The sequence below is a fragment of the Halichoeres trimaculatus genome, unplaced genomic scaffold, assembly GCF_033239565.1.
Source record: "Halichoeres trimaculatus isolate MK-OKI-2021-1 unplaced genomic scaffold, fHalTri1.1 fHalTri1_scaffold_3, whole genome shotgun sequence".
NCBI classification, from domain to species: Eukaryota; Metazoa; Chordata; class Actinopteri; order Labriformes; family Labridae; genus Halichoeres; species Halichoeres trimaculatus.
The window spans coordinates 220,281-247,103 of NW_027437181.1; the positions used below are offsets into that span (position 1 = coordinate 220,281).

At 42.5% G+C, this 26,823-nt stretch overlaps 1 protein-coding gene across 1 annotated transcript; it reads left to right on the plus strand.

The window, feature by feature from the left end:
- Positions 1–978: 978 nt before the first annotated feature.
- Positions 979–25,621, plus strand: LOC141788240 (neuronal acetylcholine receptor subunit alpha-7-like). The gene is made up of 11 exons (XM_074667120.1): positions 979–1,044; positions 2,575–2,913; positions 9,649–9,788; positions 9,921–9,965; positions 12,555–12,664; positions 13,854–13,933; positions 16,814–16,981; positions 17,069–17,263; positions 23,809–23,895; positions 24,221–24,330; positions 24,449–25,621. Exons 2-11 carry the CDS (start codon positions 2,859–2,861, stop codon positions 24,989–24,991), a joined length of 1,533 nt encoding a protein of 510 aa, XP_074523221.1. The 5' UTR covers positions 979–1,044; positions 2,575–2,858; the 3' UTR covers positions 24,992–25,621.
- Positions 25,622–26,823: the final 1,202 nt, after the last annotated feature.

Sequence of the window (26,823 nt, forward strand, 5' to 3'; positions counted from 1 at the left end):
CAACATTAACAGGATGTAAATATGTCTTGAATTCTTCAAACTTCATGATTACAAAGAGGCTGACAAAAACCAGGGAAGACTGCATTTATGTAAAAAGAGATCATTAAACTACTGGCAGTAGAGTTTACAGGCCGTCATCCTGCTTCTTATTTATTTCTGTCTTATGAGTAACTCCCATGGCTCACTGACACCTGCAGCTCAGGCTGTTTATTTGTGAACACATCATGGAAACGACATGTTCATGCTGTGTTAAGAGGGTCACAATAAGATAATGGACTGAGTTTGCAGAGTCTCAAAGCAGTTTAACTTGTGTGCACATTTACAGCAGCTGGCTCTTTGTCAAACTGATAAAGCACGATGGCGTCTGCTGACTCATGGCGTTTGTTTCAGGCTGATTTAGTACATCATCAAACATACAGAGCTCATACAGTTCACCTTTTAATCATTTCTGACCTTTCTGTCAGAGGCAGGATGTACGACGCTGTTAAATTAAAGTGGATCGTGTCAATGGCAGACGTGCCTCTGAGCAAACACAGTAAGGAGTAAATAATGTAGACGGTGTTTGTCATCACATGAAGCATGTTATTGCTTTTAATGGCAGGAGGTGAATACAAACACTTCTCCAGCTGAGGAGTGTGAGAGACAAACAAACTGATTAGATCTTAACCAAAATGAGTTTGTGGGAGCACAATGATACATCTTAAAAATGTTGTTTATTAAATTCAATTTGTCAAAGATCAGCTTAAGTAGAGTTATAACAGGGCTGATGCTTGGAGGACCCATCAAACAATCAATCAATCAATCAATCAAACTTTATTTACAGAGCACTTTTCATGCCTAACAGTGGCAACACAAAGTAATTGACAAATCAAAACAAAACACAACAAAGAAAAAAAAAAAAAAATCAGTGTGTCCAACCCTCCACCTCTAACACACCCACCCACACCTACTGCACATGGTGAACACAGCTGATTAAAATCCCTGCAGACGACCTGAGGAACTGAGGAAACACTCTCTGGAGACCTTCATGAGGAAACACTGAGGGTAAAGTAAAATGTTAAACTTACAGTAAGAAAATAAAACAACCAAGCTAAAAAAAACAAATAAAATAAAAAAAAAGTATTACCAGATTAAAGCAGTAAAAAAGAAACGATGTAGAACTAAAACTTAAAGATACAGAAATTAAAAAGCAGAAAGTAACAGTGCAGTAAATAAGAAGATAAATAGTTAGATAAAGTCACTTAAAAAAGGTAAATATATATTGAACTAAAAGTTAGGACTTTAAAAAGAGGAAGATCCAAACATAATTCAATAATTAGATAAATTAAATTTTATTAACATTTACGGGTCTAGACCTGTAAATGTTTTTGTAAAGTGTCTTGAAATAACATTTGTTATGATTTGGCGCTATATAAATAAAGATTGATTGATTGATTGATAAATAAGTAAAAGTAAAAGTAAAACTCAGTTAAAGGCCAGACTAAAAAGGTAAGTTTTAAGTTTGCTTTTAAAAACGTTTCAGCTCCGTGCAGCCCTCAGGTCTTCAGTCCTGGGCTGTAATATTTAAAAGCTGCCTCACCGTGGGTCTTTGTGTTAACTTCTGGTACTGTTAAAAATCCTGGACCTGAAGACCTGAGGGCTCTCACAGGCACATCTGATAAAAACAAGTCTTATAAATAGGAGGGTGGAAGACCATTAAGACATTTAAAAACCAGTAAGAGAACCTTTAAACCAACCCTGAAAGATACTGGTGGCCAGTGCAGAGACTGTAAAATGGGTGTGATGTGGGCTCTCTGTCTGGTCTCAGTCAGCGTTCAGACACTGGAGTTTTTAAACAGCTGAAACTGAGAAATTTTCTTTTTCCAAAGACCAGACAGAAGAGCGTTACAATAACCAATTCTACATGTGATAAAAGCCTGAACTAGTGTCTCTGCATTGGCTCCAGAGAGAAACCGACGTACTTTGGAGATGTTTTTTAATTTTTTTCATCATAAATTAGAATAAAAATAAAAAAGTTCACTGTCATAAACTGGTAATGTGGTGGATCAGTGCAGCCGAACAGAATAATCACAGCAAAACAAATAAAGTGGTTGTGCAGACTGTAAGGTGATGTTAAGTCTGAACTCTGTGGATATCTAAGTCTCACTGGGTGTCCCTAAGCTGAGGCACAGAGGACTCCAGCTCATGTGTTTAATGTCACATTAGAAATTAGAGGAAGGAGTAAACACAACTGGATGGATGAAGAAGACAAACAGACTCAATGAGATCAATGTTAGAAAATAGTAGTTGTAAGTCTTGTTATTGACCAGCAGGTGTCACTGTGTTAATCTCTGATTGCTTCACAACTTTTCATCAGGCTCGTTCAGCGTCTGCTGTCCAACTGTTTCCACCAGAGTGAGGAAAAATCTTCATTAAAGTGAAACAATCAGACGAATACTGCAGTCACTGTGTGGATATAGGAACTGATTTCATTCATACATCACTGAACAGCTGTGTAGGATGATAAAAAAGATGTATTTAAGCTTCAGTAAACAGAGACTGAATGAACATTTCCCTCCCATGATTTTAAAAGAGGTTCAGTGTGAGCGCTGCTTCAGTCAGAGACAAACACCAGGACGGACAGAGGCTGGATGCTCCCACAAATCTCAGAGTAGACCTGCCAAACAGCAGCTATCCATTAGGAGGAGGAGTTATTTAATGGGCTTACCCCACACACACACACACACACACACACACACACACACACACACACACACACACACACACACACACACACACACACACACACACACACCCCGTCAGGTCCACGGATGAGCTGAGTCCCTCCTTCAGTCGTCGCTGGTTGAGCATCAGGAAACATGGAGCTCCCCAGGTTTCTGCTGTTTGTTGCAGTGAGCAGCTTCACAGTCAAAGGTAGGAGCTTATCTTCATCATCATCATCATCATCATCATCCTCTCTCTCTAACAGCCTGAGCCTGGGCTGGAGGCAGGCTGGCTCTGGATGTTTGCAGGTCAGTTAAACTGTGTCTGTTAGAGTGAAGCAGTCTACCTGAGCCCACCTGAGCCCACCTGAGCCCACCTGAGCCCACCTGTTGTGCTCTTTGTTTGTTGGATCTGATTGATTTAAAGCATGTGTCTAACAGTTTCTGGATGGATAAAGTCTGGACTGCATGTCAGCAGGGGGGCTGTGTTGGATGAGAGACTGCAGTGCTCCTCCAGCACCGTCAGTCAGTCCGTGGTTCTGTGTGTTTGGAGGTTTGGACCTGGATGAACTGGTCTGACTCTGAATAACAGTGAAAAGTGAAATTAGCATCTGAATGTGAGGTTACTGATGCAGCCGTCAGCTTCTGTCAGTAACTCTGGGTCTGTTTGCTGTTGTTAAGGGAAGTGACAATGAGAAATGAAAACACGGTCCCGCCTGTCCAGAAACCCGCTTCTGTTTGTTGGACTCGGTCTCTGTCAGAGATCTGCAGACTCTGGCTGAACATCAGTGCAGCTCTGAGGGGGTTTATGTCCTGTGTGTGTGTGTGTGTGTGTGTGTGTGTGTGTGTGTGTGTGTGTGTGTGTGTGTGTGTGTGTGTGTGTGTGTGTGTGTGTGTGTGCCTCATAAAGTTCTTTATTTCCTGTCTGAATGGAGCCTTGGAGCAAACTGGACCTCCTGAAAGCAGACAAACACTCAAACACTGATCTCGTTGTTCCTCACAGACTCAGTCCGTCCCAGAGTCTGAACCATGAACTCAGAGCTGGGCTGAGGACTCTTGTTCACAGATGTTGGTCATGAAGTGGGTCTGGGACCCGTGTTGGTCGTTTGAGTTGGTATTAGTGTTTCAGTCACATCATGTGGAGGATGTTTGGCAGCTTTAAGGACGTAGGATGATGTATCATTTTTCAAACATGGGTAAAAAGTCACAAAGTTCACTTTTTGATTTGTGTCGTCTCTTCATGATTACAGGAAAATTCATTTGCACCAGGTGAAACAGATAAAAACAGGAACTCTCTGAAACCAACCAGAAAAATCATTTCATAGCTTCTCACATGATCCAGAATATGTTGATGGATTTTAATTAGGACTGGGCAACGATTAAAACTTTTAATTGTAATTAATCGCATGATTTCCCTGATTAATCATAATTAATCGCATTGTGAAAGTGCCATAACATCTGTCATGCAAATACTAAATCAGTACTTGTTATACAGTAATAGTTAAATCACATATTTAGTGCAAATCAAATTTACAAAATGTAAATACAAAATTAAAGCTTATTTCCACTGTCAGGGCATTAAAGTGATCCTCCGGGATGGAACAAGTTGGGTCCTATCACAAGGTTTAGGGCAGAAATGACCCCTACAGCAGTGTTTTTGTGCAGCAGAAGCCCAGAGCGCTCACACCAAACACCCCCTCCCTGCTCCTCTGCAGGTTTCCTCTGCACTCAGACGGGGCCATATTTTACTTGACCAAAAACACAAATAAACGGACTCCCATCGAAAAAATCTGATATGGGTCTGCATTCACGCTTTATTTAGAGAATTTTCAGCGCGTTACTTTCACACAAAAACACCGCTAAATAAGGCTCTAGTTCTCATCGTGTCTCTTCGTCCTGGCAGACTACCTGCGTTTGTTTATATCTGGCACGCCGCATGCGGACTGGTACACTAAGTGGTGAGCGCCTTTAAGTTCCGTGGCGTTGCCCCTCTTCTCCATGCTTGTTTTGGTTACTCATCGTGTTTTTCCGCCAATTTTACTTCCGGTTCCTCCGCAGTCAGCAACAGACATTTACAAAATAAAAGCCTGTGAGCAACATGCACTGATGTGCGATAAAATATTGAACGGCGTTAATAGATTGACGCGTTAACGCGAAAATAACGCGTTAACTTGCCCAGCACTAGTTTTAATGCTTTTTATCCCTTGGTAAATAAAATTTAAATGATCAAAAAATGAACGTGTTCAAACTAAAGCTACAAACGGCTCCATCTTCATAAGTTGTTGTTTTCTGGATCTGACTCCAAACTGATCAAACGCTCTGTTCTGGAAACACACGTGCTTCAATGATCACGTCACATCAGGATTTTCTTCATGATACCTTGGGAGTGTGGACCTCAAACACCAAGGTCTTCCACAGCTCTGTCCCCAGCAAGCCTCCAGACGGCTGGCCAATCAGAGGGGAGGAGGTTTGAGGAGTGATGAGCCTTAAAGAGACAGCAGCTAAAATAAAAGAGGCTGAAACAAGAGTTTTCTCAAACAGCAGTGAGAGAAAAATAGAGATTTATTTTTAAGTGTTAATCATTTAAACTCCTTTAAGGCAGCAGGGTCTGAGCTTAAAGCCTGGAAATCAGAACATCCCCTCTTTAACAGTTATATAACCTGAGCTTTTATCAGGGGGTGACATTAGCTTACAGTCATCATGCCTTTAAAAACATACACACACAAATCTGCCAATCAGGAGGAGGGTTCCTGTTAGTTATTCTAATGCTAATGCTAATGCTAATGCTAATACTACCCACTGCAGCTGCTTTAATGTTGCAGACCTCACAGCAGCCCTGCTTTACAAGTCACAGAGGGTTAATTTAAAACATCGGACAGAGCTGGAGCCGCGCTCCTCTCAGTAAATCAATGCAGCCTGAGGGCAGCGTGTCAGCGTCAGCGTTACCTCCACCTGCTCTGAGACCTGAATACTTTTATGTTAATATTATGATAGTCACTGCCCTGCTAATGAGGAAGACGTTCAAACGAGGGGAACAGGAAACAGGTTTTTGTTCCTATTGGTCGTTTCTGCTGCAGCTTCACATCAGTAATCTGAGCAAACATGAGGTTTTTTCTCTAAGGTTAGTGCGTGGACATGTTTCATTTACTGCCTCTAAACTCTCATTTACAGATCGTTTTCATGTGAAAATAATTTCTGTTTCCAGTGGAAACCAAGTTCAAAAAGAAAACCTGTATTTTTAGACAAATGTAACTAACTCTGAAAATGACTGAAGTTTCTGCTGAACAGACGACGTGAAGAAAAATCATCAAATCTGATCAAATTTCACCCAAACAGTGAAAACGTGAAGTGGTGTGTCTGCGCTGACACTCGCTCTGATTGGCCCTGAAGACAAACTCACTCAGTTGCTATAGAGACTCAGTGTTGAAGTCTTTGTGTAAATGCACGGACCTGCATCACTCGCTGACATTAAAGATAAACGCAGAGAACAAAATGTTCGTTCCTCTCAGACCTGATCGCTGCTTTTCTGCGTGTCTGATCCACTGGTTCATAAATACCCTCGAGAGCTTCACTGAAAAACTGAGCAGAAAAACACCTCAGGTAGGTTGGTAAACACAGGAGGAAGTAAAGCTCCAGGTAGATCTTCAGTCAGTGGACTGAACGTCTAACTGAGGCTTCTCCTGAGTGTCACCAGGTCACCTCGCTCCTCAGGTGGGCTCCTGTCACACCGAGGTGTGTTACACAAACTCCTCAGGAGGAAAACCCTCCTCGGTGTCGTGGTGCCACCATCCAAAGTGAAATCTGATTATTGTGGGACAGAGGGCGCCCAGCAGCAGACAAAGAGCAGCTCTCAGCTGTGGTGGTTGTGGTGGTGGTTATGAAAGAAGCGGATGTGACAGGAAGCAGAGGAATGTGGAGACGTCCAGAGACAACGAGCTTTCTGCCAAATCATCGGGGTAATGTGCTCCTCAGAGCGGATCCCTGGGCTCCAGCCATCAGCAGAGAGAGGAGGAGCTGCCAGGAAGGCTGTAAGTCCTGAGGGGGAGCAGGCCGTGCTAAAAGGAGGTCTGAAGGAGCAGGTCTGAAGGAGGTCGCTCGCTGAGACGCTCTGTTTCAGCAGCGCTGGCCGTCAGAGGAGCCGGGTCATCGAGGAGCGGGATGCTCACAGAGACTCTGACAAACTCTGAACGAACAAACACAGAAGTTTGAAGCCAGAGGTGTTCGAGCAGACGGACTTTAAACCCACATGGCTCCAGTTAGAGAGGGATCAGGGGTTACAGGTTACAGGGTGAAAGGTCAAAGTGTGGGGGGGTCTGGATGGGGGAAAGTGCTCATAGGGACCAGATGCTCATGGGGGGGTGGCTGCGGTGGGTTTTGGGTGCTGGCTCGGGGAGGCCAGAGCCAGCTCTCTGAGGCATCATGGGTAACACAGACAAACATCAGAGGGAAGACCCGCCCACTTGGTTCCCACGGCGACTGGTGGCTCTCACTGCCCGTCTGTCCTGGTCTCAGACTTTGGGTCCATGAGGAGCCATGTGGAGTTATCAGGAGAGGACGTAGCAGAGGCTTTCTTCACCGTTAGCTCGACCACAGGCTGTTGTTGAAAAGAGGAGAAGTTTGGGTTACGATGAATCTCTTACTCTTGGGTGGAAAGACTTAGACAACAGACAGAAACATACAGCAGCGTGTAAAGATTGGGTCACCTGTGGAGTACCCCAAGGATCTGTTACTGGACCAATATTGTTCATACTGTATACCAATGATTTCTGCAGGGTCACACATTTTTTAAATACATAATTTTTGCAGATGACACAAACTGAGTCTGTTCAGTAAAAACTTAAAGAACTATTGATCGGCTTTGAAAGTGAGCTGGAAAGTCTCAAAACGTGGTTTGATGTAAATAAATTATCCCTTAATATTAAAAAAACTTAGTTCATGGTTTTTGGAAATCAAAATGAAACAAATGGGAAATTACAATTAAAATCAGTAATGTTTGCATGGAAAGAGTTTTTAAAACCAAATTTCTTAGGGTTATGATTGACAGTAGATTAACATGGAAACAATATATTGATTACACAAAAGGTAAAATTTCAAAGTCAGTTTCAATTCTGTCAAAATCTAGACGTGTTTTAAATGACAAAGCATTAAAAATAATCTATAATTCACTTTTTGTTCCTGACATGTCTTACTGTATAGAGCTGTGGGATCCACATATAAAACATGTGAATTCAATAGCTGTCTTAGAAAAAAGAGCCAAACGTATCATCAATAACACAGATCATTATGCTCACACTGATCCCTTCTTTTTAAATTCACACATTATTCAATTTTCTGATTCCTTTTATTATAAATTAATGTTACTAATGTTTACTGCTAAACTATCCTCTTCCTCGTGCTGAGCAAAAGTTCTTCTCAATTCAGACTCAATATGATTTAAGAGGTGTTTGAAAAGTTTTCTGTTCAGAAAGCTAGAAAAGGTATAAAAAGGAGAGGTGTTTCTGTTGTTGGGGTTAAACTATGGAACGATGCAAACATTAATATAAAAACCTGTAATTCATGTTGTATCTTCAGAAAAATGGTCTCCAAAGTTATTTTTGAAAACTTTAAGTGTTCATCATGTAATCATGTTGTTAGTGTTGATTCTTTATCTTTGTTTGTTTATTCATTTATTTATTTGTAGCTTATCTTTGGTTAAATCTATGGGCTAGGCTCAGATTAGCATTTAGCTTCTGACTGTGCCTTTTCAGTCTCTACTTATTATAAGAATTCTGGTTTGTTTAAAATGTCTATTTTGTGACAAATGTTGTAAAATGTTTGTTGACTGAATAAAAAATCCTACTACAACTACTTAACTTCCCTTAAAGCACCAGAACCCTGTTTTTAAAGAGGGGGTATTTTTCTACTTTAGGGTTTATTTTGTCCCTCTGGTTTCTCCTGATTTACAGCTAAAAAAAAACTTTATTTTTCTCACGCTGTTGTTTCAGCTCCTGTCGTACACACTTTGTTTTAGCTGCTGTCTCTTTAAGACTCCACCCTCCACAGACCCCCTTCCCTCTGATTGGCCAGCCCTCTGGAGGCCTGTTCAGAGACCAGGAGACGGGTAGAGTTGGGGATTTTTACAACGTGAGTGTGTTGGGGTTTGAAAACTTGCACATGCTCAGTGTGAACACCAGTGTGACTTTAATTTCATGTTGAAAAATGGGAAAGAACAACTTCCTGTCTTTGTCTCAGAGTGTTTATAAAGATATAACTGTGCAGCAGAGTAGCTGTGTGTGGAGGCTTGTCTCTGATTGGCTGAGAGACGTTTTGCTCTCTCTGGGTGATGAAAGCTCTTCAAGTCTCAGCCCAGTCAGCCAAAGTTCACCCTTGTTCATTTCTAAGAAGTATTTCGAAGTTCTGGTTAAACAAACAGACCCACATGTTCTGGCCCGACCCGGTCCCCAAAGTGTGCTGAGTGTTAGTTGGATCCGTCCGAGCTGCTCGGTGATCTGACAGATGGTTTCTCACGGCGAGCAGAGGACGTCTGTTTGGCCTGGGAGTGGATTCCTCTGGTCTGAGATCAGTTTAAGGTCGTCCATAAACACAGCCGAGGGTAAACCATGGTTCTGTTCAAAATCTCTACGCATGTCTGAAAACAAAGCAGGGAAAGAGCCGGGCCCTGCTGGACCCGGTTCAGGGACTTGATCTGGAGGAGTCTCTGTTTGTTTCTGTGGTTTGAAACAGGAACAGATTGAGTATCACATCAAAGTTTGGAATTCAGCTGCAGACGGCTCTGATTCACACTGAGACAACAAACATGTGGTTCTGGTTCTGGTTCTGGATGAAGACCTTCACCATACTTCACCTTACCTGTGTTTGCTCTTTGGACAAACCGCTCTGCATGAATTATTTTCTCACCGTTTTACCTGAGAAAGACAAACTCTCCATCTTCCTCTGTCTCACCCAGAGTCTGTCCAGGGTCCAGACCAGCAGAGACTGTACGCGGACCTGCTGAAGAACTACAATCCACTGGTGAGACCGGTCCATAATGACTCTGAGGCTCTGACGGTGAACTTCGGCCTGACTCTGAATCAGATCATGGACGTGGTACGTCATGAAGGACGCTCAGTGAATGATGAGGCGTCTGTTCGGTGTTACTCAGTCCGTGATGCGTTCAATGACCATCACCTGAGAGCTGAAACTCTACGTTCACATTTTCTGCTTTTCTTCATTTTACAGGACGAGAAAAACCAAGTTCTGACCACCAACCTCTGGCTGAAGCTGGTAAGCCTCCTCCTCTCCTGATGTTTACGGCGTTTCCTGTTGAGCTAAAGCGTCTTTCACAGCAAACTGAGAAAAGTGAGGAACACAGTGTGATCACAGAGCAGAGGTTTATCTTTTTGTTTACACCATCTGTTCAGACCCAGCTCCTTTCCACCATCATCATCATCATCCTCATCATCATCCTCATCATCATCATCCTCAGGTCAGACGTCTGGGAACAGGTGTTCGATCACGTCTGTTTGGAGACGCTGGTTTCCTGCTGCAGCGTCAGCGAGCTGTGTCAGACCTGAGCTCTGTTAATCAGCGTATAGATACACAGCCTCACTAAATCTGTCCCACACACACACACACACACACACACACACACACACACACACACACACACACACACACACACACACACACACACACACACACAGCTGATGATAGGAGCATCATCAGAGTTTTCAGGATAAATTAATGTTAGTGTAAAATGTCGGAGCAATCACTGCAGCAGTTTGACATTTAACTCTGAGGAAACATGGAGTCTGGTGCTGGTCTCTGGGAAAAGTCACAGGAACCAGACGTTTCTTCATCATCATCATCCTTAGTGTGAAGTTTACCTGCAGCCCAGCAGCAGCAGACGGAGGCGTCGTATGGACGTGTAAATCCAGTCGTTTCTGCTCATTTCTTGATGTTTAACAGCGTCTCCCTCCACCTCAGTGGTTCATCCTCATCGATCCAAAGCGTGACGCTGTTCAACGACCGTCTGCAGATACATGAAGGAATATAAAGGGTCTGAGTTTAGAAACACTGAGAGACTCTGATCCTTTTTTCAGTTCACATAGTAAATAAAAAAACATTTCTTTACAGTCAGGTTGAGTTTCTGTAATTTGCTCCATTTTTAAGGGACTGAAGTTTTTGTTTAATCCTCACACGCTAACTCTCTCTGTCCTTTTCTCCACCCTGTGTTCATGGATGATCATCTTCTTTCTCCTAAGTGTTTTTAAAGGAAATCCATGCTTTTCATTGTCTGCTTTGAAAAGAAATTGAACAAAAACAATCTGTGAGTCAAGTTTGTGAACGTCGGCACCTTCAGCCCACTTTACAAACCTCCGTCCCTCTCCACCAGGAGGCGTCGTTCTGTTTTTTTAATTCACAGACTCAGAGACTGATTTCTGACTTCCTGTCAGCACCTGTTGTCAGGTTGTCTTAAACTCAGCTCAGGAGTCATTTACAGAAAGTAGAGGTTAAAGCTGGGCGTGGTTCAGAGAAAGGGGACGTGGTCTTGGACCAGACCCTCAGAGAGCAGAGAAATCCTGACCCTCGCTGTGGGAGTGAAACCTTTGGTTTCTCTGAACCGTTTGCCTGAAACAGTCACAGCCTGACTTTATAATACAGGAGGAGATGACCCTGAATGTGTTAAAGGAAACTTTGATCCAGGCTTTCTGAGGGTGTGATCTTTGTGTGGTTTCATCCTCCTGCCCGGCTGCGACTGGTTTGTTGTTGGGACTTTGTGCGACCGTACTTGGCTTTAGAGATGAAAACTCTTTGAAAACGAGACGACGGTGCTCTGTGGGACCAACCAGATTAAATAAGGTGAAACAGATGGATGAAAATAAACTTTGCTGTGGGAAACTTTGGCAGCGTGCTGCAGCCGTCTTCATCTGACTCCACCTTCAGCAGAGACGACGTCTCAGTTATTCCTCTCGTTTCCATCAGGTTAAAACATGAAGATCTGCTCTGACAGATTACTGAATTTATATGATTCAAAGTTGCATCAGAAGTAAAATGATAACACACAAAGTTACAGTTTTTAAGGTTATAAATCAGGACTTTTAGATAAAAAGTCAAAGGAAAAAAAACATGAACTTAAAATTATAAACACAAAGTCATAACTATGGGTTAAAAATGAAATAACAAGTAAAGATGTGATTACTTTTCTTTATATCACATTATTCTGACTAAGCATCACTTCATTTCAGTTTGGTACCTCATGATCTTTAATTTTATTTTATAATTTCTGCTTTTGAGTCTCATCATATTTCATTTTTGTCTTAAAATTTCAATTATCTTGTGATTTCAACAATTAATCTCATCATTTTTATTCAGTTTGTCATAACTTCTAGTTTTATTTCATCACCTAAACTTTCTATCTCATAATCTCAACTTTTTATCTCATCATTTGTATCCTGTATCTCATCATCTCGACTTTTTATTTCATCATCTCGACTGCTTTTTGAGTTTCTACTAATCCATTTCATCTCTACTCTCTTCCTTGTGTTTTATTCTGCAAACGAGCTTCATGAAGGAGCAGATTTCCTTTTCAAGCTGAGCGTGGCGCCTGCCCACAGCGCCAAAACTACTGATGGATGGTTTCCTGTGATTTGACTGTTGCACCTGGTCAGGTCACCTGTTCTGTCTCTGAAACCGAGCACACAGTCTGAACACAGGTCATCTGAGCCGTTATTGGACCTGTCTGCCACTAAAAACACGCAGCAGTGAAATCTCAGAGGAAACACACACAGCCTCTTAAAGAGAAACAGATGCACCAAAGATGTTTAACAGGATGTAAACAGAGTTGTGTTGTGTTGTGTTTCTGTGTCTCAGTCCTGGGATGACGCGTACCTGAAGTGGAATCCTGAGGACTATGCCGGTGTGAGCAACGTGAGATTTCCAGACAACCTCATCTGGAAACCAGACATCCTGCTCTACAACAGGTAGGCTGTTCGGCTCAGAGAGGACGGACCTGCTGCTCTGAATTTTCCAATAACTAAATAAATAAATAAAACAGCTTGTTACGAGGGCTGGGGCTCTCATGGAGGCTCAGAAAGTGGTAACGAGCTCAAAGCTACAGGAAGTTTGATCCAGACTGCAGTGTTAACACGTGTCCCTGCTGTAAACCTCGACCATCGCTGGGTGAAGACTTGGACGCCATCCCACAGCAGGAAGTGAAGGTGCTGCTGAGTCCCTGTTTGTCAAACCAATGAGTCGTTAACTGCTAATTAGCCTTGTTTTCCTCAGACTTCAATCCTTCAATCCACCAAAGAGTCAAAGCCAGAGAAAGCTGTTCGTCGTTGGCAGAGGAGCTTTGGCAAACTTTCCAACCCTCAGAGAAATAATCTACCACCTGATTTAATCAGACCCAGAAATGTTTGTGTCGCCTGTTTCTCTCTGTAAAGAGCAGCGTGGATCCACAGCGCTGAATAAACGCCGCCTGGTTTTCAGACACGAACATCAGAAGTCAAGGTTAGCGGAGTCAGTGTGTGCAGTGCATTCTGGGAGTTAGCTTTGCAGCAATAAATCATCCAGACAAATGAATAACTTTAGTAAAACGTAGGGAGAAGAAGCGTTTTATTATGAATCCCTGATGGAAAGAGCTTTGGGGAGAACTATAAATCAATCTTTAAAAGAAAGATCTGAACAAATCACATTAGCTCCTCTCTGCTCCCCCAGCCACTAACGAGCGGCGCGGTGTAGTCCATTCATCATCGTCCCTCTGAGAGAAGTCTTAATGTAAACTCTCTGAATGAGACGCCGCTGAAGTTCCTCTTTTCCAGGGAGCTCTTTAAACTTCAGCTCAACCTGCGTCAGTCCCTGAGGATTCAGGTAGAAGAGGTGCATCTTGGGTAGAGGAGACTGAGGGTAACCGCTGAATAAGCGTCTCCAGGGAGAGTTGCATCAGTCGTGACTCCTCTGCGTCTACCTGCTGCCTCCGTAATGAGCCACAGAAATATCTGTGCTCCTCCACCACGTCTGCTCCTCTGCTTTCTGTTTCCTCCACGGTCACATCCATCCAGAACAATCCGCGCCTCCTGCAGACGCTGTTTCAGCGTGTGAATTTAAAAACAGCTTTCTTCATGCAGAACTTTACTGTAAACACTAATGAAGCTGAGTTTCCCTCCACAGCGCAGATGAGAGGTTTGATGCTACGTTCCACACAAACATCCTGGTCAGCCACCCAGGAACCTGCTTCTTCATCCCCCCAGGTGAGCTGTCAGCTCACACACACACACACACACACACACACACACACACACACACACACACACACACACACACACACACACACACACACACACACACACACACACACACACACACACACACACACACACACACACACACACACACACACACACACACACACACACACACACACATCACGCCACATGTCTGTGGTGGGGAGAGCACAGCTTCCCCTCATTAATACGAACACAAACCCATCACGACACAAAGACTTTCAGTCCCCACGACCACACTACACCAACAGCCACGCTCTGTGATTTATTTAGAGCCAGTGTTGGACCGTCAACATGAAAAAGGAGGTCAGAGCAGGAGAAAGATGGAGCACGAGCTAAAGGCTGAAACAGGAGCTTAAAACAAAAACACAAGCTTAAAGCTAAAACCCAAGCTAAAGACTAAAACACGTGCTAAAGGCTAAACTATGAACTCAAGGCTAAAACAGAGCTAAAGGCTTAAATAGGAGCTAAAGGCTAAACCGGGAGCTAAAGGCTAAAAACACAATCTAACGGCTAAAACATGAGCTAAAGGCTAAAATAGGAGCTAAAGGCTAAACCAAGAGCAAATGGCTAAAACAGGAGCTTAAGACTAAAACATGAGTTAAAGGCTAAAAACACAAGCAAAAGGCTAAAACAGGAGCTTAAGTCTAAAATATGAACTCAAGGCTAAAACAGAGCTAAAGGCTAAAACAGAGCTAAAGGCTAAAACAAGAGCTAAAGGCTAAAATAGGAGCTAAAGGCTAAAATAGGAGCTAAAGGCTTAAATAGGAGCTAAAGGCTAAAACAGGAGCTAAAGGCTAAAATAGAAGCTTAAGGCTAAAACAGGAGCTAAAGGCTAAAAACACAATCTAATGGCTAAAACATGAGCTAAAGGCTTAACCAAGAGCTAAAGGCTAAACAATGAGCAAATGACTAAAACAGGAGCTAAAGACTAAAACATGAGCTAAAGACTAAAACATGAGCTAAAGGCTTAAACACAAGCAATAGGCTAAAACAGGAGCTTAAGTCTAAAATATGAGCTCAAGGCTAAAACATGAGCTAAAGGCTAAAGTATGAGTTAAAGACTAAAACACAAGCTAAAGGCTAAAACAGAAGCAAAGGCTAAAATAGCAGCTTCAGGATGAAACACGAGCTAAAGGCTAAAGTATGTGTTAAAGGCTAAAACACAAGCCAAAACCCCCCCCCAAAAAATGGCTAAAGGCTAAAGCACTAACTTAAGGCTAAACCGTGAGCTAGATGCTAAAACCCAGGTTAAAGTGTTTGTGCTAACGTTGATTCCAACCCACAGTCAGCAGTTATTCTGCAGTGGTCTGTTCAAACTTGAGAGTCTATCAATAAAATGAAGAGCCAGGTTACGTTAGCTCTGCTTGGTGAGGTTGGAGTTGGTAGATGAGCTCTGGTAGGACAGAACCAGGATTCACTAACGTATAAAAAGCATAGTGTGGATGAATATGTTACGCTTCAGTGTTTTTTTGCTCACAGTCATCGTCAGCTGACTCGATCCAAATTGTGAAGTTTTAATCTCGGCCAATCCAAAGAAAAGGAAAAGTTTTCCTGACTTCCTGTTTTAACTTGTGTTTGTTGTGTTAACCTCAGGGAAACAGCGTATAATGCTCAGTGGACTGAACACTACAAAACTACAAACTGACTTTACAACGTTTGATTGATGTCAGGTTTCAGAGTTTAGTGCTGCGTAACTACACATGAATATGTTACTTTGTCGCATTGCATTCTGGGAAAAGAAGAAAGAAAAGGAGAGTCAAAAAGAAGAGCCAATGAAGATCTTTGTCTAGAGTCCCATCTTTAGGACAGTGGGTGTTGGTGCTCATGGGAAATCCTGGAAAAACACGACCGTCACTGCAGACGACCACGAACAGACCATCACCACCTTTAAGGCAGCAAAGACAGAAATTCATCCTCTCATCCAGCCCGGGTCAGGAAACAGAGGAGGGTATCATCTCTAGAGCTGACCGCAGCGGTCTGAGTGTTTGGAGGCCTGGTCTCTGTCCAACATGGATCCTGCTCACACACACACACACACACACACACACACACACACACTCACACAGCCGCAGCCCCCTTATGCTAACGCTCTGGCTCCAGCTTCTGAATCGATATCGGTGTAAATAGCTCGCTCGTTGAATCCCTCCTGGATTGATTACCTCTGTCACTGAGAAACAGCCTCAACTTTGTGAATCCCATACTGGCTCAGAGAGCTCGTTTTCTCCATGAGCTCCATGTATCCACATTAAACGAGAGAGAGAGAGTGTGCGAGCATCATTTACATGTCCTGGGAGCTGGTCTGTAAATAAGAACCAGGCTCTCTGTCCGCTCCCATCGCTCATCATTCCCCGCTGAGCTTTATCATCCTCACGGCCGGCAGGGAGACGGCAGACCTGGTTTACGGCCCTGGTCTCATATCTTTCTTGAATATGGATGGAAATGAGTCTGCTCTCTGAAGGATTACTGGGCGCTTCCATCTCTCTGTGGGATTAGGTTCTCAGTCCGGCTACGATGCATGGTACATGGACCGCTGTTAGACCTCTGGAGCTGTCAGCGCTTTCACTTTTCTCTGCTTCCTTTATTCTCAATGATTCAATGTGCCGTCTGTCACCCTCCATCCCCCCTCCCTCTGTGAGCCTCTGTGGGGGGGTGAGGCAGGTCATTTCCTGTTCACACTCTGTCTTTTCCTGTTCACACTCGGTCTGTTCCTGTTCACACTCGGTCATTTCCTGTCCACTCTCGGTCATTTCCTGTCCACTCTCGGTCATTTCCTGTCCACTCTCGGTCATTTCCTGTTCACGCTCGGTCATTTCCTGTTCACGCTCGGTCATTTCCTGTTTCCAGGAATCTTCAAGAGCACCTGCTCCATCGACGTGCGCTGGTTCCCCTTCGATGTGCAGAGGTGTGAGCTGAAGTTTGGCTCCTGGACCTACGGGGGCTGGTCTCTGGACTTAAAGATAGAGGATGCAGATATTTCCAACTACATCTCTAACGGGGAGTGGGACCTCGTGGGTAAGAGGGCCTGGCTGACGTCTGTGTAGAACAGCCTGGTGTGTGTGATGGCACTGTAGGTAAACACACTTTACTCCTGGTCCACAGAGGTCCCGGGTCAGAAGAACATGCGGAAGTACGTGTGCTGTGAGGAGCCGTACTATGACATCACCTTCACGCTGGTGATGCGGAGGCGGACTCTGTACTACGGACTCAACCTGCTCATCCCGTGCGTCCTGATCTCCACGCTGGCCCTGCTCGTCTTCCTCCTGCCCGCTGACTCTGGAGAGAAGATATCACTGGGTAAAGAGCACACACACACCATACACACACACACACACACACACACACACACACACACACACACACACACACACACACACAGAGTCTGTCGTCTCACAGAAATATGACCAGTCTACAGAGACACCGTCAGTTCAGAGATGATCAGAGAAACATTAAAAACATGATGGCTTCAGTCCGTGACGTGTATGTGGCGTAAGTGTTAGCATTATTGTTAGCATTAGCATTAGTGTAAGTGTTAGTGTTTCTATTAGTGTTAGCTTTAGTGTTAGTGTTAGTGCCAGCATTAGTGTAAGTGTTAGCATTAGCATTAGTGTTAAAATTAGCATTAGTGTAAGTGTTAGCATTGGCATCAGTGTTAGTGTTAGCGGAGGTGTTAGCTTAAGTGTTAGTGGCAGCATTAGTGTTAGCGTTAATGTTAGCATTAGTGTTAGTGTTAGCATCAGTGTCAGTGTTCGCATTAGTTTATGTTAGTGTTAGCGTTAGTGTAAGTGTTAGTGTTAGCAATACTGCCAGCGTTAGTGTTAGCATTAGTGTTTATGCATTAGTGTTTATGTTAGTGTTAGCATTAGTGTAAGTGTAAGTGTTAGTGTAAGTGTTAGCATTAGTGTTAGCATAAGTGTTAGTGTAAGTGTAAGTGTTAGTGTTAGTGTTACTGCCAGTGTTAGTGTTAGCATTAAAGTTAACGTTAGTGTTAGTGTTAGATTTAGCATTAGAGTTAATGTTTGTGTTAGTGTAAGTGTTATTGTTAGTGTTAGTGTTAGTATTAGCGTTAATGTTAGCATTAGTGTTTATGTTAGTGTTTATGTTAGTGTTAGCGTTACTCCCAGTGTTAGCATGAGTGTTAGTTTTAGCATTTGTGTCAGCGATAGTGTTAGTCTTAGCTTTAGCGTTAGCGTTGAGTTAAAGCACTCTTTGAGTCCGTGCGTTGTCTCTGTGCTGACTGAGAGCTGACTCTGAGCAGATATTAGCAGAGTGTTAATGCTCCTCAGTACATGTTGTACTCGATGAGCAGCTGCAGCTCTGACTCCAAGCTTTCCTCAGCTTTCTATCAAACGACTGTCAGAGATTGTGAAATGCTCTGGAGTCTCCAGACACTCTCTGTGACCATGAGCCTCTACAGTCCTGTTGTTGGAGGCATGTTGGAGCTCAGCTGTAGTTTTGAAGCTGGTTCTGAGAAATAACCAGGGTTAGCGCTGAAGGAGAAAAGCTGAAGCAGCCTGGTTTCTTTTCTTCTCTGCTAGCGACTCTTTTCTCCAGTGAGTTCACTGATGCTGAAAGAAAAACAGATTATGCAGCTGCACCAAGCTGTGCCCAGGGGACACCAAAGTTCAGCCCAAACTGCAGCTGTTTTCACACTCCCAGCTGATCTCAGAGGCAGAAAAAACAAGGTTCAGGTCAGACAAATGGACAGGGCTATACTTCAGTTTAATGTGTTTGAATGCTGACCGTGTCATTCAGGTTTTAGTTTCTCTGGTCTGTGCTGGAGCCATCTTTTCCAGATTCTCTGTGTTTTTTATCAAAAAGGTGGATAAACAGCTCCAGGAAAGCTTTGATAGTCTGACGTCCAGAGAGAAATACCTCAGCTCAGGCTCCACTGCAGCTTTAATTTAGTTTGATCTGGGTCCAGATCAAAACCAACGCGCTGACAGACGGCCCAGAGTTCACATTCATGTTTATCATTCAAGAACAGGTCGAGAGGAAATGACAAAAATCACTTTGTACCTTTGGTCAGTGATCAGGACTCAGTCAGGAATTAAATGTTCACTCAGGATCTCACTGACTGCAGGAAAAACGTGACACAGGGTGGATTTATTTCACCAAACAAAGTATTGTTTTTTTTTAGTCCATTCACATTTATTCAGAAAGCGAGCACAGGTTTGTCTCAGAGAGTTCTTGCTCGGCTTGAGGTTAGGTTGGCCACAGTAACTGCTCCCCCTGGTGGCTGGCTGCAGTATAGGTTTAAAACTCTATCTCCCCAGTCATTCCAGATGGGCTGTGGTCAAACTTTAAAAAATTAAAACACCTGGTAGAAATGTTTCTCACGTCTGATTGTTGAGGTGATTTGAAGATATCATTTGGCTGTCTTGTATTCAGGTCCTCTTTGTTTCAAAGCAGTTTTGTTTTTTATACGTATTAGAGGTTGAAATCCAGGTTTGAAATTACATTTAATGATGATTGACAGCTGACGTTTTTGTGGATTTTTTTGGGGGGGATTGTAAAATATGTCAGGAGATAGAGTCAGGAAGTGATTGGACTCTACATAGACAAAAAAAAAAAATACTTTTTTAACCCAGCTCCAATCAGATTCTCTCATAGCCTCTACTGCGAGCCACCCTGTCTACAGTTATGTTTTGTTCTGTTTTCTTTTTTGTTTTGTTTTACTTTGATTGTTTTGTTGTTGTTGTTGTTTTTTTTTTAACTTTTTTTTGTTTTGATCAATTTTTTTTTCATTTGTGTTTTTTGTTTTGTTTTGTTGCTTTGTTTAGTTTTTTTATTTTGTTTAATTTGTTTGGATTGTTTTGTTTTATTTTTTGTTTTATTTTTTTATTTTTATTTTTTATTTTTTGTTATGTTTTATTCTGTTTTTGTTTTGTTTTATTTTGTTTGGATTGTTTTGTTTTATTTTTTGTTTTATTTTTTGTTTTTTTTTGTTTGTTTTTTGATATGTTTTATTTTGTTTTTGTTTTGTTTTATTTTGTTTGCATTGATTTGTTTTATTTTTTGTTTTTGTTTTGCTTTTTGTTTTTTTTGTTATGTTTTATTTTGTTTTTAGTTTTGTTTCATTTTTTGTTGTTTTCTGTCAGTTTTTTTTTCTTGTTTTGTTTCATTTTGTTTTGTTTTGGTTTATTTCTTGTTTTGTTTCATTTTGTTTTGTTTCATTTTTTGTTTTTTTCTATAATTTTTTTCTAGTTTTGTTTCATTTTGTTTTGTTTTATTTTGTTTTTGTTTTGTTTTTTGCCTCCTCGAGCAGAGATAGCGTTCTCCTCCTTGTCCTCCAGCTGCCTCTGCTCTGTGTGACTGTGTGACTGTGTGACTGTGTTACTGTGTGACTGTGTGACTGTGTGACTGACTGTGTGACTGTGTGACTGTGTGGATTGTGTGACTGACTGTGTGACTGTGTGACTGTGTGACTGTGTGACTGACTGTGTGGACTGTTTGACTGTGTGACTGTGTGACTGTGTGACTGTGTGACTGTGTGACTGTGTGACTGACTGTGTGGACTGTTTGACTGTGTGACTGTGTGACTGTGTGACTGTGTGACTGTGTGGACTGTTTGACTGTGTGACTGTTTGACTGCTCTCCTCTAACTGGGCCTCAGATTAACTGTGGACAGGAACAAACCGGCCTGTAAATCACACAAACAGCGCTCTCTGGTGCGTTCACTGCTTGGGAATGTGGCCTGGTGTCATGGCCGTGTAACCAGGGGGCTGTTCAGCTTGATGGATTTATTTTTCAGAGTTGCTTCAGACACAGAGGAGCTGTTCAGTTCCTGTTGGGCCTCATGAGTCCGTAGATTGACCAGCTGACTCCTCTAATGGTCTCCAGATGTGGGAGCTTCTCCTTCAGAGTTCTTCCTCTGCGAGGGGACAGATGCTCCTTAAAAACACTGAAACATATTAAATGTTTTCATTGGGTTACTTTAGCAGCTCTGTGCTGTGTTCACTGACCTGTAGATACCTCATGAAGCTGATGAAGAATCAGATCACCATCAAATGAAATCTCTCAAAGTGGGTTTTTCACAGAACAATCTTTTTCACTCGTCTTCTTCTATTTTTCATCATATATAAATTTCCTGGCCCATCGGCCTCCTGGGTAATGAGTCATTCTTGAGAAACAATGGTTTTTCATTATTCCCTTCCTCTGTGGCCCTCTGAAGTGATCTGATAATCAGCTCTGAGAGTCTGAGAGTCTGACTTCACCGTCCCTGGACCCAGAAACGCTCTCATCTTATCTCAGCCGTCACAGCTCACTCCAATGTTAGAGCCCGGTTCATGCATAAATTACACAGACGGGTGTAGTCAGTATCCCTATCTGTGTGTGTGTGTGTGTGTGTGTGTGTGTGTGTAAGTGAGTGGGGAGTGGGTGGGGGAGATCTGGGCTTTGATTTATGCAGTTTGTGCCTTCATCAGAGTCCTGAGCTGCAGCTGGATTCCTTCATTAACCAAACAGATGTGTGTGTGTGTGTGTGTGTGTGTGTGTGTGTGTGTGTGTGTGTGTGTGTGTGTGTGTGTGTGTGTGTGTGTGTGTGTGTGTGTGTGTGTGTGTGTGTGTGTGTGTGTGTGTGTGTGTGTGTGTGTGTGTGATATTATCATAAACAAAGATCAGGAATGAGGAATAAAGATAACATGCCATGGAAAACTATTCATAAACCAGTTTGCTGCTTTCTCTGTGAATGTATGTTCACTGTACGTTCACTGTATGTTCACTGCATTTTCACTGTATATTGATTATATATATATTCACAGTATGTTCATTGCATGTTCACTGAATATTCACTGAATGTTGATATATGTTTTCACTGTACGTTCACTGTATGTTCACTGCATTTTCACTGTATGGTCACTATGTATGTCCAATGTATGTTTACTGTATGATCACTGTTTGTTGAGAATATATAGTTCATTGTATGTTCACTGTATGTTCACTGCGTATTCATTGTTTTTTCACTGTATATTTGCTGTATGTTTTCTGTATGTTTACTGCATATTTACTCCATGTCCACTGTATGTTTACTGAATGTTGATATACGTATTCAATGTATATTCACTGTATGTTCACTGCATGTACACTGTTTGTTCACTGGATATTGATTATATGTCCACTGTATGTTCACATTTAACTGTATGTTCATTTTGTGTCCACTGTATGTTTACTGTATGATCACTGTATGTTGATTATATAAATATTCATTGAATGTTTGCTGTATGTTCACTGTATGTTTTCTGTATATTTACTGCATATTCACTGTATGTCCACTGATTATTCACTCTATGTTCACTTCATACTCACTGTATATTTACTGTATGTTCACTGTTTGTTTGCTTTATGTTCACTGCATGTTTACTACCTTTCATTGTTTTTTACTGCATATTCACTGCATATTTGCTGTATATTCACTGTATATTCAGTGCATGTTTACTGTATGTTCACTGCATGTTCACTGTTTGTTCACTGGATATTGATTATATGTCCACTGTATGTTCACATTTAACTGCATGTTCACTTTGTGTTCACTGTATGTTCACTGTATGTTCACTGTATGTCCACTGATTATTCATTCTATGTTCACTTCATACTCACTGTATATTTACTGTATGTTCACTGTTTGTTTGCTTTATGTTCACTGCATGTTTACTACCTATCATTGTTTTTTACTGCATATTCACTGCATAATCGCTGTATATTTACTGTATATTCACTGCATAATCGCTGTATATTTACTGTATATTTACTGTATATTCACTCTACATTCACTTCATACTCACTGTATATTTACTGTATGTTCACTGCATGTTTACTACCTTTCTTTGTTTTTTACTGCATATTCACTGTATATTCACTGTATATTTACTGCATATTCACTGTATATTCACTGTATATTCACTGTATAGTCAGTGCATGTTTACTGTATGTTTACTGTTTGTTTACTGTATGTTTGTGCTGCTGTTGTGTTGCTGGACGTCTTCTCTGAAACGAGCAGATGAGTTGGTGTATCAGCCCAGTGCAGTGTGAACAGTGTTTTACAGGAACATGAAGTGAGGAATGTGTTTTTGCGGCTGCATCGTTCCCAGACTTTATTAAACCAGATTAGCTTTCTGGGGGATATGATTGGTGAAATGTACAGAAAGTGAATTATTTCTCTGTTTTTATATCAGGAGGGTTATCAGAGTTCCTCAGGATGGCAGAGTTTGTGTTTATTATTCATTCAACGACTCGTTTCTGATTAATCTCATAGACATTAACAATCTTTGTACCTGGAGCGAAAACAGCAACACTAATTCTGTTTAGTTCATTAGTCAAAAAACATAAAACTTTTACTGGAAACAGAGCATGAACCTGAACACTGAGCAGTGCTCATGAATAAACTCTCTGCTCTGTCATTTTATGCAGATTACTGCTTTTAGGGGTTAGATAACGAGTTCAGGCTGGAGATCGTTAAGATCCACTCACCGCTCCCCTCATTAGCTCCACCTGCTGCTCTGGTTTGGACCCTTCAGAGCTGCACCAGGTCTCTGTGTCATAGATTCATCAAGGGGCTGGAAACCTTCAGAAACTCTGATCCTTGTTGACCTGAAATCACCACTCATCACAGCTCCTGTTCCTCCTCATCCCAAAGACGCTCTACTGGACTGAGATCTGGGACTGTGGAGACCTCTGGAGTCCAGGAAACTCATCGACATGTTAAACGTGTTTGTTTTTGTCACTAACGTTCACTTCTCATGGTGTGGTTTGGCAGAGGATCAGTGAATCACAGACACCACTCGTCACATGTGACCATACTTTTTAAACCATGACGAGCTAACTGAGTGTTTCCTCCTCCTCAGGCATCACCGTGCTCCTCTCGCTGACCGTCTTCATGCTGCTGGTCGCAGAGATTATGCCCGCCACGTCGGACTCGGTGCCTTTGATAGGTGAGGACAAAAGACGTCCCACGGGTGTCAAATGCTATCAGCGAGGGCGTAGACGAGGTGGGAAATCTGTTAGTCATTTTTCATCTGGTATTCGGGTGAAACTGAGTTTAAGCTGCTGAGCAATAGGAGGACTTTTTATTGAGAGATCAGAGTCACGGCAGTCAAAGTGAATTGTCGTGAAGACGACTGTTGACTCTCTGGGGCTGAGTTTCTCCCTTTCTTCTCAAACCTTTTATTTTATTCCTTTTTCCTTTTGTGATGTTTCTCTGAGTCCGTCTGACGGTGAGTCCAAACTTTTCTGATTTCTTTCCTTCGTCTCCTCCAGCTCAGTACTTTGCCACCACCATGGTCATCGTGGGTCTCTCTGTGATTGCGACAGTCCTGGTCTTACAGTACCACCACCATGACCCTGATGGGGGGAAGATGCCAAAGTGGGTGAGTGTGGTTACTGGTTATCTGTGACCGCTCTCCTCTGGCCACGCCCACCTGATGACTGTGACTCGTTGACCCCCAGAGACGAAGATAACCAAGTCTTTGTTCTTTGGTCCCTCAGACCCGGGTCTTCCTGTTGGACTGGTGTGCCTGGTTCCTGCGTATGAAGCGCCCAGGGGAAGACCGGGTGCGTCCGGCGTGCCACAACAAGGCTCCCCGGAGCAGCCTGACCAGCGTGGAGCTGAACCCCAGCGCCTCAGCCTCCCAGTCCAACAACGGCAACATGCTCTACGTGGGTCTGCGCGGTCTGGAGAGCGCCCCCTACTCCACGGGCACCACCTCCCCGGACTCTGGGGTCCTCTGTGGCCGGCTGGTCGCCCCGCCGGGCGAGGAGGAGATGCTTCTTCCTGGAGCCCACGCCTCGCCTGTTGGCGGTCTGGAGCCAGAGATGGCCAAGATCCTGGACGAGGTGCGTTTCATCGCCAAACGCTTCCGCAACCAGGACGAAGAAGAGTCGGTGTGCAACGAGTGGAAGTTTGCGGCGTCTGTCATTGACCGGCTGTGTCTCATGGCGTTTTCGCTCTTCACCATCCTGTGCACGCTCGGGATCCTCATGTCTGCACCCAACTTCGTGGAGGCCATTTCCAAAGACTTCTTCAACTGAAACCTGCGTCAGGAAGACGACGTCTCAGCAGATCAAACCCTCTGATCCCCTCTCAGTTTCCATCTCTCTGCAGAGACGAGCGGCGGTTTGGACTCATCAGAGTCTGTGAGACGGCCTCAGCTATCACCACGTGTTAATCTCATCCTAACGTCTGTGATAAAAACAAAGGTGTCAGGATTACAGGTGCTGAAATCATCAGATAAGGTTTTTGTCCAACACAGTTTAATGTTTAATTAAAGGAAAAACCTCTAAAACATTTTAACTCGACTGATGAGAAACTCCTCAGATGTTACGTGTTTGTTTATAACTTTAAACCTTTGTTCCTTATGTGAAAAATAACGACAGAAATAACTTTACTGAGTGTAATTGTTGTATCACATTAAAGCTCATTAACTGAAACGTGATGTAATGTGAATTACCATCTATTAACCCAACTGACTGATAATAATGAGAAGTATAAGCAGACGCCTCAGTTTACTAACGTTATGACTCAGTTTAACTAAACCTCACTGACTGTGACGAAGCATAATGTGATAATCAGAGAATCACTGTGAACTCAAGTTTTTTCATTTAAATCACTTTTTTTTCTCCTGTCATGTAACTTTTGTTCCACAAATAAAATAAGTTTTTCTATTCCAACATGTGGTGGTATGTCGACGCTGTTTTCTTGCAGAGCCGTAGGAACCTGTGAGTAAACTGTGCTCCATCCACACTCCACTACACCACCTAAACAACATCAACGCTGTGTGCAGGTCAGTGCGAACAAACACACAAACAACAGAACTGATTTTCTGCCAACACTGTGAATGACAAGAAAACTGATTATTATGGTTTTTGGTTCACATGATCTGCTGGAGGGTGTGGACAGTGTTTTCAGTAACCTGGGATCTCACTGCTGTTCCTCAGTCAGGATCCTTGGTGTCATCTTTGACACCTCTTTCAAATGTGACAAACAGATCAGCTCTGTTGTAAAGACGAGCTTCTTTCAGCTTAGACTCCTCAGTAAGGTAAAGGCATACCTACCTTCTCATCGTGAAAGAGTTATACACATGCTCATAACATCCAGGCTGGACCACTGTAACTCTCTGTATGTTGGTGTTGACCAGTCATCCCTCCAGCGCCTCCAGCAGGTTCAAAATGTGGCTGCACGCCTGCTGACCGGGGGGAAACGACTTGACTACATAACACCTGTTCTGGCCTCCCTTCACTTGTATGAAGTATAAACAGAAAGCTGTTGCTTGTAGTTTGTCTCTCATCAAAGGATGTAGCCAGATTATCTTCACTTCACTGAAACAGGAACAAAAATATAGAAAAGGGATCATTCAGAGAAGGCTCATGAGTCAAACATCATTACTCACAGTAATGTCTAAAAAAAGGGTATTTGCTGCTCCTTTATTTGCCTGGTTGACTATATATATATATATATATATATATATATATATATATATATATATATATATATATATACAGAGAGAGAGAGAGAGAGAGAGAGAGAGAGAGAGAGAGAGAAGATGTCAAATTTGTGTGCTGGCAAATCAACACAGGGACCGAAAAGTTTATTTCCATTAAAAACAGAACAATTGTCCAGGATTGCACATATTAAGACTGCTTTTAGCAGATACAATAAGCTGAAATGATCCTTTATTCGTCCCAAAATGTGGAAGTTTAGAGTGTCACAGCAGCACAGTGGATGTAGTAAGTATTACAATGGAAAAATTATAAAATGAAATAAAAAAATGTGTTTTTAAGAAAAAATACTAACAGACCTGATAAATGTTAGAAACGTGAACTGATTAAAAAAATAAATACACCATTACTTTTTTTAATTAAAT